We start from the raw sequence: 14,460 nt of genomic DNA, 5'->3' as shown, positions 1-14,460 counted from the left end.
AGTCATGTAATCCCCATGTTTGGAAAAATAAACACCATGTTGAAAAATGCATTTGCCGGGAGTCGAACCCGGGTCTATTGCTTGGAAGGCAATTATCCTAACCGTTGGACTACAAATGCTTGCTTGTCAAATTTCTGAACAAAATTTAAAAATTCTAATTTCAGGTGCAAATATTTATTTAACCAACTTTCAAGTTCCAAATGCCCGAGATCAAACTTTGTTAGAAATAGTTCGTGTCTGCGTTGTTGTTGAATGGGTGCCTGCATTGGGCTACAAGCTTCTGCTTCAATGGCACAGCACAAGTTAGAGGTGCCCTTGCAACGCTTGTGGTTCCAGAGTTGAGAGGATCATAAAATTCACAAGAACATCATAACTCATCAACTTTACAGGGTCCAAGCGGAGCCAATCTCTTGTACATTAGTCTTCATTCCAAGAAGGATCAATGATCCTCAACAGAGAAATAAACTGCCTTAGAAGTTGTCCTCGGATGCACAACTGGTCAACTGCACAAGGGATGGTGAGGCCGCCGTAGAAGCTGAACAGCAAAAGGGAGAAGAAAGAATTTGAGCAGCTGAGCAGGGTGAGTTAACTCTGACTATCATCTTGAGGTGAAAAAAAGGGACAGCCAATGAAAGAATTAGCGCAGCATGGAGGGCCACGGCCCACGGGTTAAGCTTGAGATGTAAAAAAAGAAACTGCGTTTGCCGGGAGTCGAACCCGGGTCTATTGCTTGGAAGGCAATTATCCTAACCGTTGGACTACAAACGCTTGTCTGTGAAATTTCAGAGCAAGCTGAATTCAACTTTTATTATGCCAATTTTGGATGCAATTGGAAGATCTGGTGTCTCTGTTTGCTGCAACATAAGCTACGAATGTGTGCTCTGTCCTAACAGTGTGGATGACTGAGTGCCATATCTCTCTTTACACTGTCCATTTTCTAAACAATGCTGGAGCCTCCCTAAATGTACAATTTGACATCCTGCGGTCCTTCAGATGACAAATAGCACAACCCTTTGCGACCCTTGCACAGTTCAGTCAGTGAGGAACGAGAGTACTCTATCCTGCTTGTGATGAGTGAATTGTCAACCGTGCGGTGTGATCGTTCGCTTGGTCTTTGGATGGCAGGTACACGGGCGTCGAGTGTCGACGGGGAGCTTCCGTGGAGGTGCTGTGGCCGATGGACCGTGCGGTGGACGGCGGTGAAGGGCAGCCGGGACCGGAGCTCGGACCGGGCGGCAGCTGTGGCGTCCACTCCTGGATCGAAGGCGCAAGCGGCGACGGAAGGCGGGTTTCTTGGTTTGCGCCACAAAACCAAGGAGGTGGACGGCGGTTGAAGACACCAAGTCGTGGAGGCACGGGCGTCGGTCTCGGGATTGACGGAGGCGACGGGCGTCGACGACGTCTAGGGCCTCGCTGCGGGCGAGGAGGTGACGGGCGTCGGGCGGCATCTAGGGCCGTCAGAAGGCCGAGGCGGGAACGGCGTCTAGGGCCACGGCGTGGAGGCGGGAATCTTCCCGCGCGTGAGGTTTTGGCGGTTTTCTCAAAACCGGCCACCTACCCGGGTTTCGCGGACCCTCCAAAACCGCGGACCGGATCTTCGTCGACGTGGCGGCATCGCAGCAAAGACTTCGACTCGAAGAAAGAAGCCCCGCCGTCGATCGAGGCTGTATAGCGGGGTGCTGCTGCCCGACCGGTCTGACCGGTCTGACCGCAGCAGCCGGGTATAAATACCCCAACCAGCCCGTGGCTGGGTGAGTCTCTTGAGTCTTTTGTTTTCTCTGAGTTTTTCTTCTCCCAGCCTCTGCTCTAGGTTAGGGCCAAAGACTCCAACGCAAAGAGAGGTTAGATTATAGCTATCCTCTTCAATCTAGTGGGTGGATGATGGGCGGATGGCTCTATCTTTGTATAGGTGAATTCCTCGTGATTTAATGAATGAAATTTGGTTAAGATTCACTTGTGTGTGCTGAGCATCTCGTCCTCCCTTCCTCCTTTGCGTTTTGGATTCAATTCTCCTCTTTTGGTGCGATTCTTGTTTGGAGGAGAACAATCCTTGTCTCCGTGGTTTAACGAACTCTTTGCAATGATTCTTATGCATCTAGCCTAGTGCTACACCCCCTGGAATCATGAGTTCTCACGGTTGGCGATTCCGTGTTCTTGAGAAAACCCCAATCCTCTTCGATTCTCCCTCGATTTCTCACGATCTGTTGATCCTTCGGGAGAGATCTTTTGGGGATATGTTCATGGGGTAGTTACGACGCTTTCCTCCAAATTTGATGACATTTGGACTTCGTTTGCTCAAGATTTGCGATTTAGAGTTTTTGTTCGCGGGCTGTCTGGGAGCAACCGGTCTGACCGGTCTGTGAAACCGGTCTGACCGGTCGGCATTTTCAAATCCCAGCCCGACCGGTCCGGGCAAGCGGTCAGACCGGTCTGACTCAGCAGAGCCGCAGTTTGAGAAGTTTTCTTGCCTTGCTTCCGTTTTGGAACTTGGGTCTTTTCGCTTTGAGATAGCTTGTCCATAACTATTTTCATTGACCTAGGTTCGAGGGTTTGTGGTGTATTGGGATATAGGCCGACAGGTTTAAATTTCGAAGAAATTTTGATCGGCTCCCATTCATTCCCCCTCTGGTCGCCGGCTTCGGTCCCACAATTGGTATCAGAGCTTGGTTGAGATTTTCAATACCTTAACCGGTTCGAAAACCACTTGGCGACCATGGCGAGTCTTGGTAAGATTCCCGTATTTTCCGGCGAGGACTATGCCTACTGGGAGGTTCGCATGAGAGCCTTCCTGCAGAGCATGGGAGCCGAGATCAGGGAGATTACCACGAACCACTTTTACGAGGTGCTTGCTGTTCTGACCACGCCTCTTCAGGTGACCCAGCACGAGGTTAACGCCAAGGCCGTCAATGCCTTGTTCGCTGGCGTTTCTCGTGCGGAGTTCTCACGCGTCCAGGGTTTTCAGGAAGCCCACAAAATTTGGACGTGTCTTGAGAACTACCACGAGGGTACACCTCAGGTGAAGGCCAGACTGTTCGAGACTCACCGGCGTGAGTACGAGAACTTCACACAGGAGCCGGGTGAGAGCATTGACCTGATGTTCAGTCGTTTTCAGTCGATTGTGAACAAGGTCAATGCGAACAGATCTGCTGGTGCCCTTGAGTACACAGAGCACGAGAAGGCCCTTAAGTTGCTTTACGCACTTGATCGCTCTGTGTGGGATCTCAAGGTGAACACCATCATTGAGTCTGCTGGCTATGAGACTCTGACGGTGAACGAGCTTTTCAGCAAGCTTAAGGCCACGGAGGTGGATAACCAGACACGAGCCAAGCTCAATGGTGCCCCTCCTTCCAAGAGCGTCGCTCTTGTGACTGGCCCAGGTGGATCGAGCTCTAACGCTAACTCTGCTCTTGGCTTTTCTCTTGCCTCTTTGCCTTCTGTTTCAGATGAGCAGCTGGGCGACGACGACTTGTGCCTCCAGATCAGCAAGTTCCAGCGCGTCTACCACAACAAGCAGAGGAAGAAGAACCCCGGGTGCTACAACTGCGGCGATCTGAACCACTTCGTCGCCGATTGCCCCAAGAAGTCCGGCGGTGGCCAGAACAACACCTTCGACTACTACCGTCACCGCGACCGCGACGAGGGAGGCTCCAACAAGGAGCGTCGGCGCCACAAGCACCGCAGTCGTGACCGGGGAGGACGCTTCGACAAGGAGTCACTCAAGAAGTGCTTCCAGTACAAGGCCAAGAAGCGGGAGAAGGCCTTCCTGGCGCAGCTCAGCGACCTCGACAAGAGATCCGACACCGACCGCTCTTCTTCACCGACCTCCGACGACGACGACAAGAAGAAGAAGAAGCGGGACAAGGAAGCCACCGGCTTCATCGGCCTTTGCTTGGTGGCCGGTCGACGCAAGAGCTTCTGCACCATGGCGGGCGAAGCCAATGGTGCTCGTGCGTCTTCGGGTGGACATGCTACACCGACGCACTCCGGCTCTTCTCCTGGATCCGAGAGCGATTCAGAGGTAAACTCCACGATCGACCTACTTGATACAGAGGTTAGGGAGTTGTACGCCGCTCTCGACAACCAGAAGAGGCTGCTTAAGGAAGCAGCTAGAGAGCATAGAAAGCTTAGGGCTGAGCTGGCTTGTGCTAGGGAGAAGTCTAGTGAGGATGAGTGCGCTGGCTGCATATCTCACATGAACGATCTTGTTGCTCTCCGTGCCAAGCATGATGAGAACGTCGCGGACTTAGATGTTGCTAAGATTTCGCTTGCTGACGTGTCTCATGAGCTCGCTAAGGCCAAGCATGAACTAGAACTGGTTAAGGATGCTCCTATTGTTAGCGATGTGCTTGAATGCGAGGAGTGTCCTATCTTTAAGTCCGATCTAGCTTCATTGCAGTCCAAGTTTGCTACTGTTATGTGCGAGCTAGAGGAGATGAAGTCTAGGCCAGTTTTGCTTGGCGCTTGTAAGCTTTGTCCCACGCTTAGGTTGGAGCTAGAGGAGAAGAACGCTTTGATCAAGTCTTTTGGAAAGACTAAGGTCATAGAGTCTAGCCCACCTATTGACTGCTCTGTTTGCCCTGGTTTGATCTCTGATTTAGATAGTCTTGCAGTAGAGAAAGCCAACTTAAAAAATGAGAATACCTATCTTAGGGCGATTCTGAGTTGGGTCTCTAGCAGTGAGCCGCAGTTGGGCATGATGATTAAGCAGTTCAAGCGTGGTGATGGGTTTGGGGTCGGTTACACATACACGAAGTCAGACTTTGACAGGTTGTATGGTAAGATCGGCAATGCTGCTGGAAATACTGCTAGCACGAGCACGCAACCTTCACTTGTTGACCCCGCGGATGGTGTGCTTAAAGAACCACCGAAAGCACCTCCGCAGAAGCAGGTTTGGGTTCCAAAGCCCAATGAGCTGAGGAACTCCCTCGACACGCTCTCTGCTGCCACAGCCCAGGTTGCCCAGAAGAAGAGGGCCGCTCCTCCCCGTCCGCAGGCTAGGCCTCCACCTCCCAAGCGTGAGGTGAGGTACCACTACGAGTTCTGTGACAGGGAAGGTCACCTGGAGGAGTTTTGCTTCAGGAGGAAGCGGGCTGTGAGGAGAGAGCAGGAGAGACGGAACACGGACATGTACTCTGCTCGGGTGCATGGTCCTTCTCGGTGTGGTGATAGGCGAGATGCTAGGGCGCGCCGTGTAGGTGGAGGTCAGGGAGACGGTGGTGGTTACCGTGCTCCAGCGGGTGGTCGCTTTGCCGGTTGTGCTCCTGGTCGTTTTCAGTACGGCTATGGACTACGGGACCGAGGCTTTGGAGGAGGTTTTGAGACTCCACGCTTTCCTCGCGGTGGTGTTCGTCAGTCACGCGGTAGACGGGACGGGGGATACGCTTTGTCTGGTTTTGCTAACCCTTCTGTTGAGCAAATGGCTCGACACTGGTTTGCTTCTCACTTTGCTAACCCCAGTGTTGAGGCATTTGCTCACCCTTTGTCTCACTACTGATGTGCAGGTCGGAGGCTTGGAGAACAGGTGGATCATGGACTCCGGTTGTTCGCGCCACATGACCGGGAATGACAAATGGTTCTCCAGCCTCACCCCGATGCGCTCAAAGGAGTACATTGTGTTCGGGGATAATGAAAGAGGAAAGGTACGTGGACTTGGCGTTGTTCGGGTTTCTGATCGCTTCACCCTGAGAGAAGTTGCTTTGGTTTCGAATCTTGGCTTTAATTTACTTTCTGTTTCGCAACTTCTCGATGAGGGGTTTGAGGTTCGCTTCAAGGAGGGCTGCTCGCGTGTTTTGGATTCCAGGGGAGATTTGATTTGCCAGATTACACCTCGCGATCGAGTTTTCTTGGTTGACTTCTCTGGAACTCCTTTTGGCCCTTCTCATTGCTTGATGGCTGGTCCTTCTTCTGATCTATGGAAGTGGCATAGGAGACTTGGACATTTGAGCTTTGACTTGTTGTCGAGACTGAGCTCACTTGGCCTGATCCGAGGATTGCCCAAATTGAAGTTTGAAAAGGACCTTGTTTGCCATCCGTGTCGCCACGGGAAGATGATTGCCACTTCACATCCGCCTGTTAATCAGGTGATGACCTCTCACCCTGGAGAGTTGCTACACATGGACACTGTCGGTCCTTCTCGGGTGATGTCTGTTGGTGGGAAGTGGTACGTTCTTGTGATCGTGGACGATTTTTCTCGCTATTCTTGGGTCTTTTTCATGAGAACCAAGGATGAGGCTTTCGAGTTTGTTCGAGACTTGATCTTGAGGTTGAAAAACGAGCTACCCCAGGCCATGCGAGCGATTCGTAGTGATAATGGCACAGAATTCAAAAACGCTCGTTTTGACGCCTTTTGCAGTGATCAAGGGCTTGAACATCAGTATTCTTCTCCCTACACTCCACAGCAGAATGGAGTTGTAGAGCGGAAGAATCGGACGCTGGTTGAGATGGCGAGGACGATACTCGATGAGCATAGGACTCCTCGCAAATACTGGGCTGAGGCGGTTAACACTGCTTGTTATGTGTCCAACCGCATTTTCTTGCGTGATTTCATGCACAGGACTTCTTATGAGTTGCGGTTTGGACGCCAGCCCCGTGTTGACCATCTCAGAGTTTTCGATTGCCGGTGCTTTGTGCTGAAAGATGGAAATCTTGATAAGTTTGAGTCTCGCTCGTCTGACGGTGTCTTTCTCGGTTATGCTTCTCACTCTAGAGCGTACCGTGTGTTGATTAGTGATACTAACATCGTCAGAGAGACTTGTGAAGTCACTTTCGACGAGACCGCACCGTGCAATTCTTCTGTCTTTGAAGTTGCAGGAGATGATGAGCTCGGCACCTCCATCTTTGAAGATGAGGAGGAAGAAGCTGCAGATGGCGAGGCTGAGGCTACCACGCGTGCTGTGGACCCAGCTATCTCTGCTACGAACTCGGACGATGACGACGGCCCCGACCCGACTACGTCTACTTCCTGGGGGCTGTTCGAGGAGGTGACTCAGGCTACACCAGCTGCACCTGAGGAGACACCAGTTTTGGTTGAGGAGGAGGCGACTTCGACACGGGAAGCACCGCGACACATTCAGCGTCGCCATCCACCTCAACAGATGCTAGGTGATCTCAACGAGCGAGTCACCAGGTCCAAGGTAACGAGTATCACTGGCTTTGCTCATTCAGCGTTTGTTGCCTCTTTTGAGCCCAAAGATATTGGACACGCTCTTTCTGATTCTAATTGGATCAATGCCATGCATGAGGAACTTGAAAATTTTGAAAGAAACCAAGTTTGGGTTTTGGTCGAGCCTCCACCTGCTTGTAATCCCATCGGAACGAAGTGAGTTTTCAAAAATAAGCAGGGTGAGGATGGTTTGGTTATTCGAAACAAGGCTCGTCTTGTTGCCCAGGGGTTTTGCCAAAAAGAGGGTATTGATTTTGAGGAAACTTTTGCTCCTGTTGCTCGATTGGAAGTTATTCGAATCTTTCTTGCATTTGCTGCTTCCAAGGGTTTTAAGGTTTTCCAAATGGATGTTAAATCCGCCTTCTTGAATGGTTTTATTGAAGAAGAAGTTTATGTGAAGCAACCCCCTGGTTTCGAAAATCCCAAGTTTCCAAATCATGTTTATAAACTTTAGAAAGCTCTTTACGGTTTGAAACAGCCACCTAGAGCTTGGTATGATAGATTGAAAACCTTTTTGCTGGCTCAGGGCTTTAAAATGGGATGTGTGGATAAAACTTTGTTCCTCATGCGATCTGGCACTGATTTTCTTTTAGTTCAGATATACGTGGATGATATTATCTTTGGTGGCTCTTCTCACGCTCTTGTCTCCAAGTTTTCTGAGCAGATGTCCAGGGAGTTCGAGATGAGCATGATGGGTGAGCTGCAGTTCTTCCTCGGGCTGCAGATCAAGCAAACTCCTCAGGGCACTTTTGTCCATCAAGCCAAGTACACCAGGGACTTGCTGCGGAAGTTCGACATGAGTGACTTGTTACCTCAGCCGACTCCGATCAGCACTTCGACGGCGCTTGATGAGGACTTGGACGGTGAGGCGGTGGACCAGAAGGAGTACAAGAGCATGATCGGCTCTCTTCTGTACCTGACGGCGACACGACCGGACATCCAGTTCGGCGTCTGTCTCTGTGCGCGCTACCAGGCTTCTCCGCGCACCTCCCACAGGCAGGTGGTGAAACGCATCTTCAGGTATCTAAAATTCACCCCTGAATTTGGTCTTTGGTATTCTGCGGACTCTTCTCTGGTTTTGGTGGGCTTTTCTGATGCCGATTTCGATGGGTGTCGGTTGGATCGCAAGTCGACATACGGCACTTGTCAATTTCTCGGTACATCTTTGGTGTATTGGTCCTCTTGCAAGCAGGCTAGCGTAGCGCTTTCTTCCACAGAAGCTAAGTATGTTGCCGCTGCTAGCTGCTGCTCCCAGATCCTATGGATGAAGCAAACCTTGCAGGATTATGGATTGAGTTTTGGTAGGGTTCCCATCTTTGTAGACAACATGTCAGCTATTAGCATTGCAAAGAACCCTGTCCTACACTCTAGAACCAAACACATAGATATCCGATTCCATTTCCTGCGAGATAACTATGAGAGAGGACACATAGACCTGATCCATGTCCCTTTAGAGAGGCAAACCGCATATATTCTCACCAAACCGCTTGAACAGGACATCTTTGCTCGCTTGCGAGGGGAGCTTGGGGTGTGTTACCCCTTTTGATCGCTGACTTTTGTTTTGGTTAGCTTGGTAGGTCTTTGTTTTGCTTCTCTTGGTTTTCTAGGTTTGGTAGTTGCATTGTGTATATGCATTGTACATGTTTGCATTTTGCATTGTCTCACTTGCACTAGCATTCTTGTATACATTGCTATGATCTTCTAGTGCCTGCTAGTGTGAGTTGATAAACTTGATCATGTATAGCTTGCTCCACTGTGTATATGACATCATCTGAGTTAAGCTATTTTGATTTGAAAATATGAAAACATGATCACCCTGTCTTGGCTACTAGCATGTTAGGGCGTGTTGATATGCTTTGCTATCTTATTCATGATAGTGTGTCTTTTTTGTTCAGCAATTCATACTTGAAATGATCTAAACCTGGTAAAATTGCTTGAACTGTTCATGAAATGGATCGAAAAGATCCAGGTGGGATTGCTTGTCGCACTGATCGAGCTTTCAGGACATCTCACTTTACACTTGTGAGAACCCGGGCAAGGCTGTGCATGACTGAAACGAGTGTCTTAAGTTTCTGATTGTCTTTTGGCATAGGCTTGGCCTCGTTGCTAAGTAAAGCATGACAAGCTTTCAACCCCTGGCATTAAGAATTGCTTGATATAAAAATTGATTGAAAAATGAATGTTGGCAACTTGTTTTGGCTGATTTGGCTCACCTGTATGAGTTTGAGTAGCACTGCTTTCCATTTCCTACTTGTTAGTGCTAGATCTTGGGTGATGCTTTTATTTCTCCTAAACTGAACTTGCCTAGCTCTAGACTGATTTGATATACCCTGATTGAGCTAGATGCAGGTCTTGTTTATGGATGCACACGTGTTTGTGACTAGATGTTGCTCATATCCGTGTATCCCTGAATGCTTTCACTTACACCTCCTGCATTGCATTCATTGCATAGCATCTGTTCAGTGGGAGTTTCATCTTCAGGGGGAGCTTTAGATCTTTTTGGGCTTGATGTGTGCATGTGCCAACAAGGGGGAAAATTTTGAGAGAAGTGATCGAACAAGGGGGAGACTTGTTTGATTTTTGAAAAACTTGTTGTGCACAGGGCTTTGAGAGTGCATCATTTTGGGAGAGTTGCACTTGTGAGAGGGAAAAGATTTGCTTGGGGAGGTTCTGCTTTGTGCTTGGCTCCTGGTTTTCCTCGTTTTCCCTCTGCTTCTTGCATGACTGTGTCGAGCGTTACCTCTGTCTTTGAGGAGTCATGTTTTGGCTTTTGATCGATTGCGTCGAGCTTTTGCCCTTGTCTTAGGGGATCGATCTTTGCTTGAGTAAGTGACTGTTTCTGCCTGTCTGAGCTTTTTGTCACTTGCTTGTGCTTTTTTGTTCTTCTTTTGTTTCACTTCTCTTGGTTCGTTTGTGGTGTGTTGACAATGCACTCATCAAGGGGGAGATTGAGGAACGAGAGTACTCTATCCTGCTTGTGATGAGTGAATTGTCAACCGTGCGGTGTGATCGTTCGCTTGGTCTTTGGATTGCAGGTACACGGGCGTCGAGTGTCGACAGGGAGCTGCCGTGGAGGTGCTGTGGCTGATGGACCGTGCGGTGGACGGCGGTGAAGGGCAGCCGGGACCGGAGCTCGGACCGGGCGGCAGCTGTGGCGTCCACTCCTGGATCGAAGGCGCAAGCGGCGACGGAAGGCGGGTTTCTAGGTTTGCGCCACAAAACCAAGGAGGTGGACGGCGGTTGAAGACGCCAAGTCGTGGAGGCACGGGCGTCGGTCTCGAGATTGACGGAGGCGACGGGCGTCGACGACGTCTAGGGCCTCGCTGCGGGCGAGGAGGTGACGGGCGTCGGGCGGCGTCTAGGACCGTCAGAAGGCCGAGGCGGGAACGACGTCTAGGGCCACGGCGTGGAGGCGGGAATCTTCCCGCGCGTGAGGTTTTGGCGGTTTTCTCAAAACCGGCCACCTACCCGGGTTTCGCGGACCCTCCAAAACCGCGGACCGGATCTTCGTCGACGTGGCGGCATCGCAGCAAAGACTTCGACTCGAAGAAAGATGCTCCGCCGTCGATCGAGGCTGTACAGCGGGGTGCTACTGCCCGACCGGTCTGACCGGTCTGACCGCAGCAGCCGGGTATAAATACCCCAACCAGCCCGTGGCTAGGTGAGTCTCTTGAGTCTTTTGTTTTCTCTGAGTTTTTCCTTCTCCCAGCCTCTGCTCTAGGTTAGGGCCAAGGACTCCAACGCAAAGAGAGGTTAGATTATAGCTATCCTCTTCAATCTAGTGGGTGGATGATGGGCGGATGGCTCTAGCTTTGTATAGGTGAATTCCTCGTGATTTAATGAATGAAATTTGGTTAAGATTCACTTATGTGTGCTGAGCATCTCGTCCTCCCTTCCTCTGCGTTTTGGATTCAAATCTCCTCTTTTGGTGCGATTCTTGTTTGGAGGAGAACAATCCTTGTCTCTGTGGTTTAACGAACTCTTTGCAATGATTCTTATGCATCTAGCCTAGTGCTACACCCCCTGGAATCACGAGTTCTCACGGATTGACGATTTCGTGTTCTTGAGAAAACCCCAATCCTCTTCGATTCTCCTTCGATTCCTCACGATCTGTTGATCCTTCGGGAGAGATCTTTTGGGGATATGTTCATGGGGTAGTTACGACGCTTTCCTCCAAGTTTGATGAGATTTGGACTTCGTTTGCTCAAGATTTGCGATTTGGAGTTTTTGTTCGCGGGCTGTCTTGGAGCAACCGGTCTGACCGGTCGGCATTTTCAAATCCCAGCCCGACCGGTCTGACCGGTCTTCATTTTCAAATCCCAGCCCGACCGGTCTGATCGGTCCGGGCAAGCGGTCAGACCGGTCTGACTCAGCAGAGCCGCAGTTTGAGAAGTTTTCTTGCTTTGCTTCCGTTTTGGAACTTAGGTCTTTTGGCTTTGAGATAACTTGTCCATAACTGTTTTCATTGACCTAGGTTCGAGGGTTTGCGGTGTATTGGGATATAGGCCGACAGGTTTAAATTTCGAAGAAATTTTAATCGGCTCCCATTCACCCCCCTCTGGTCGCCGGCTTCGGTCCCACAGTCAGATTCAATTTTTGCTAGAGACTGAAATCGAGTCATCAGTTACTTCCATTCCAGACTCCAGAGTAGACAAACACCACCATGGGCGTGGCTAGCATGATCTTTACATGGTCGAAGCAGACCGCAGACCCAATCTCTAGTACAATAGTCTTGCTTATCCAAGGAAGAATCAATGATCCTCAACGGAAAAGAAAAAAAAACAAAACTGCTCTACAAGCCGGCGATCGTCGTCGTCAGTGACGCCGGTCCACGCCGCCGATGATGTCGGCGAAGTCGCCCTCGGAGGCGCAGGGGATGGTGAGGCCGCCGCAGCGGTGGTCGAAGCCGAACTCATCCTCCACCCGCTTCAGCAGCGTCACGAACGCCGGGTGGCTCAGGCACGCCGTCGGGACCACCAGCCGCTTCCGCCCCTCGCCGACGTACACCGCCAGGTGGCCCCGCGGCACGTCCGCCGCCGCCGCCGACGGCGACCGGCTCCTCGCCAGGTGCAACCTCGTCAGAAGCTGTCCCAGCTTCCCTGGCATCGATCTCCGCCTCTCTCGATCTCTTTCTACACAAAGAACGACTGAACAAGCTAGGCTACTGATGATCGAGCACTGATGAGCTTGAGCTGTTGCTGCTCTTAGCTTTTCTCTACTCGACGAGAGTGAGTGAACTGGAGGGTGGTGGCAGCCAAGGCAGGATACTTATAGCTGAGCTGAGCGCCTGAGCACCGGCCGGCATGGAGTCACAGCCTCTAGGGATTCAGTGCAACTCCAGAAAAGGAAAGCAAAAAATTTGAGCTCACCAAAAATGATTGGGAGCATCTACTACTTGAAGCAGCAGTTTCTTGTTGGGGAGCTGGACATGTCACATGCTACCAATCTTTCAGATGGACAGATGCAGCGCTGGAATCTAGTGCAGGGGATAAATTGTAGGCCAGTGTGTCGGGAGGCAACAGGACGGGTGCATTGTACTTTGCACGGTAAGTTGGTAGTAGCCGGTGACTCGCCGCCGCAGAGGCCGACCACGTACGGACAGGAGTGGATCAGGTGCCGACCGTCCGGTCCAGCTCCAGCCCCGGCCTACTGGGGCATGCCTTGCTTCCACACTGATCCAAAGGATACACACACAGACACAGCCACACAGGGCAGAGCTCATACAGTAATACAGATGCTCTGCTGAATATTGATCTGAGCCTCTGAGTGTGAGAGGTGTCCAGGTGAGGACTCGTCTTTACAATTTACGAACTTCAGAATGGCCTGACCTCTTCCTCTGCCTGAATGACTGCAGCAATGCATGTGTTCGTACTATATACATCTACCAATCAAGGCCGTGTTTAATTGCGCGTTATAAAATTTTTGAAAAAACATCTTTCTACATTTGAAGTACTAAATATAGACTAATCACAAAAATAATTACAGAACTCGTCTGTAAATCGCGAGACGAATCTAATGAGCCTAAGTAATCCGTCATTAGAGGTTATTTACTGTAGAATTACTGTAGCAATTTAGCATCTACTTACAGCCTAATTAGGTTCATTAGATTCGTCTCGCCATTTACAGACAGCAGTCGCAATGCGTTTTTTATTTCGTCTAGATTTAAGTCTCCATGCAGGTGCCGGAATTTTTTTTTTGGAATTTTGATTTTTGTAACTAAACACGGGCCAATTATCAGAACAAACAAAGTTGATACCATCTATCTGCAGGGAGATTGAAGGCTGCCATGTGTGCAACAGTAACAGTAACAATGCAGCATGAACAGTGACGAATATAGCGGTGATAGCCAAGCAAGGCTAGCTGTATGCCTGAGCATCGGCATGGAGCCAGCCTTTAGGAATTCAGTGCTCTCCAGAAAAGAAAAGGAAAGCAAATACTTCAGGCAATCAAGAAGTAGAGCATCCACTGAGGCCCGTTTAGTTCCCAAAAATTTTCACCAAAAAATTTTCACTTTTCCTTTGAGCACATGTATGAAGCACTAAATGTAATTAAATAACAAAACTAATTACACAGTTTGAATGTACACGACGAGACGAATCTTTTGAGCCTAATTAGTGCATGATTAGCCATAAGTGCTACAGTAACCCCACATGTGCTAATGATGCGGTCAAAGACCTCAAAAGATTCGTCTCGCGGTTTCCAAGTGAGGTCTGAAATTAGTTTTTTAATTAGTGTTCGAAAAATCCTCCCTGACATCTGGTCAAACATTGACGTGACACCCAAAAATTTTCACCAAAGGAACTAAACGCCCCCGCAGCAACTTGCTGGTAATTAAGTTCGACATGTCACTGCATGCTGCACCGTACACGTACCAACCAATCCAATCTTTTCAGATAGAGAGACGGATGCAGTAGTAGAATCTATCCCAGATACGACTTCTGCCTCTGCATGAATGGCTGCAGAACCACTTGCTCCATGTAAGTTTGCGCTAGCTTGCTACCTTCAATTCTTGATGATCTCATCTGCAGGGAGATTGAATTGAAGGCCGCCATCTAGCATGTGTGCAAATAAACTGTCCGAATTGTTTATAGCCCTGCAAGAACAGCAGCCGCAAGTGAGTGGCACGGATGGACCATCAGAGGAGCAGACCACATGGGGTGGTGCATTTCATGCAATCTTGGATTATTGGAGCTCCAAAGTTCTTGAGCCACAGTGCGCTTCCATACCAGTTGGCTGACGGAAACCAGCGGCTGCGAGAGATCAGCTGGGCCGCGGTTTCGTTTCAGAACCATGTGCTC

At 50.0% G+C, this 14,460-nt stretch overlaps 1 protein-coding gene and 2 non-coding genes across 3 annotated transcripts; all 3 read right to left on the bottom strand.

The window, feature by feature from the left end:
- Window positions 1-47: 47 nt before the first annotated feature.
- Window positions 48-119, bottom strand: TRNAG-UCC. The gene has a single exon. It is a non-coding gene; the product is annotated as a tRNA-Gly (tRNA).
- A 577-nt stretch (window positions 120-696) lies between these two features.
- On the bottom strand, window positions 697-768 carry TRNAG-UCC. The gene has a single exon. It is a non-coding gene; the product is annotated as a tRNA-Gly (tRNA).
- A 10,998-nt stretch (window positions 769-11,766) lies between these two features.
- LOC120711229 (auxin-induced protein 15A-like) lies at window positions 11,767-12,525 on the bottom strand. Its single transcript, XM_039996692.1, has one exon. It carries the CDS (start codon window positions 12,266-12,268, stop codon window positions 11,978-11,980), a length of 291 nt encoding a protein of 96 aa, XP_039852626.1. The 5' UTR covers window positions 12,269-12,525; the 3' UTR covers window positions 11,767-11,977.
- Between the last annotated feature and the right edge of the window lie 1,935 nt (window positions 12,526-14,460).

Source organism: Panicum virgatum, chromosome 6K, assembly GCF_016808335.1.
Source record: "Panicum virgatum strain AP13 chromosome 6K, P.virgatum_v5, whole genome shotgun sequence".
NCBI classification, from domain to species: domain Eukaryota; kingdom Viridiplantae; phylum Streptophyta; class Magnoliopsida; order Poales; family Poaceae; genus Panicum; species Panicum virgatum.
Note: the sequence above shows the minus strand (reverse complement) of the source record. Positions and strands in the feature narration are given on the sequence as shown.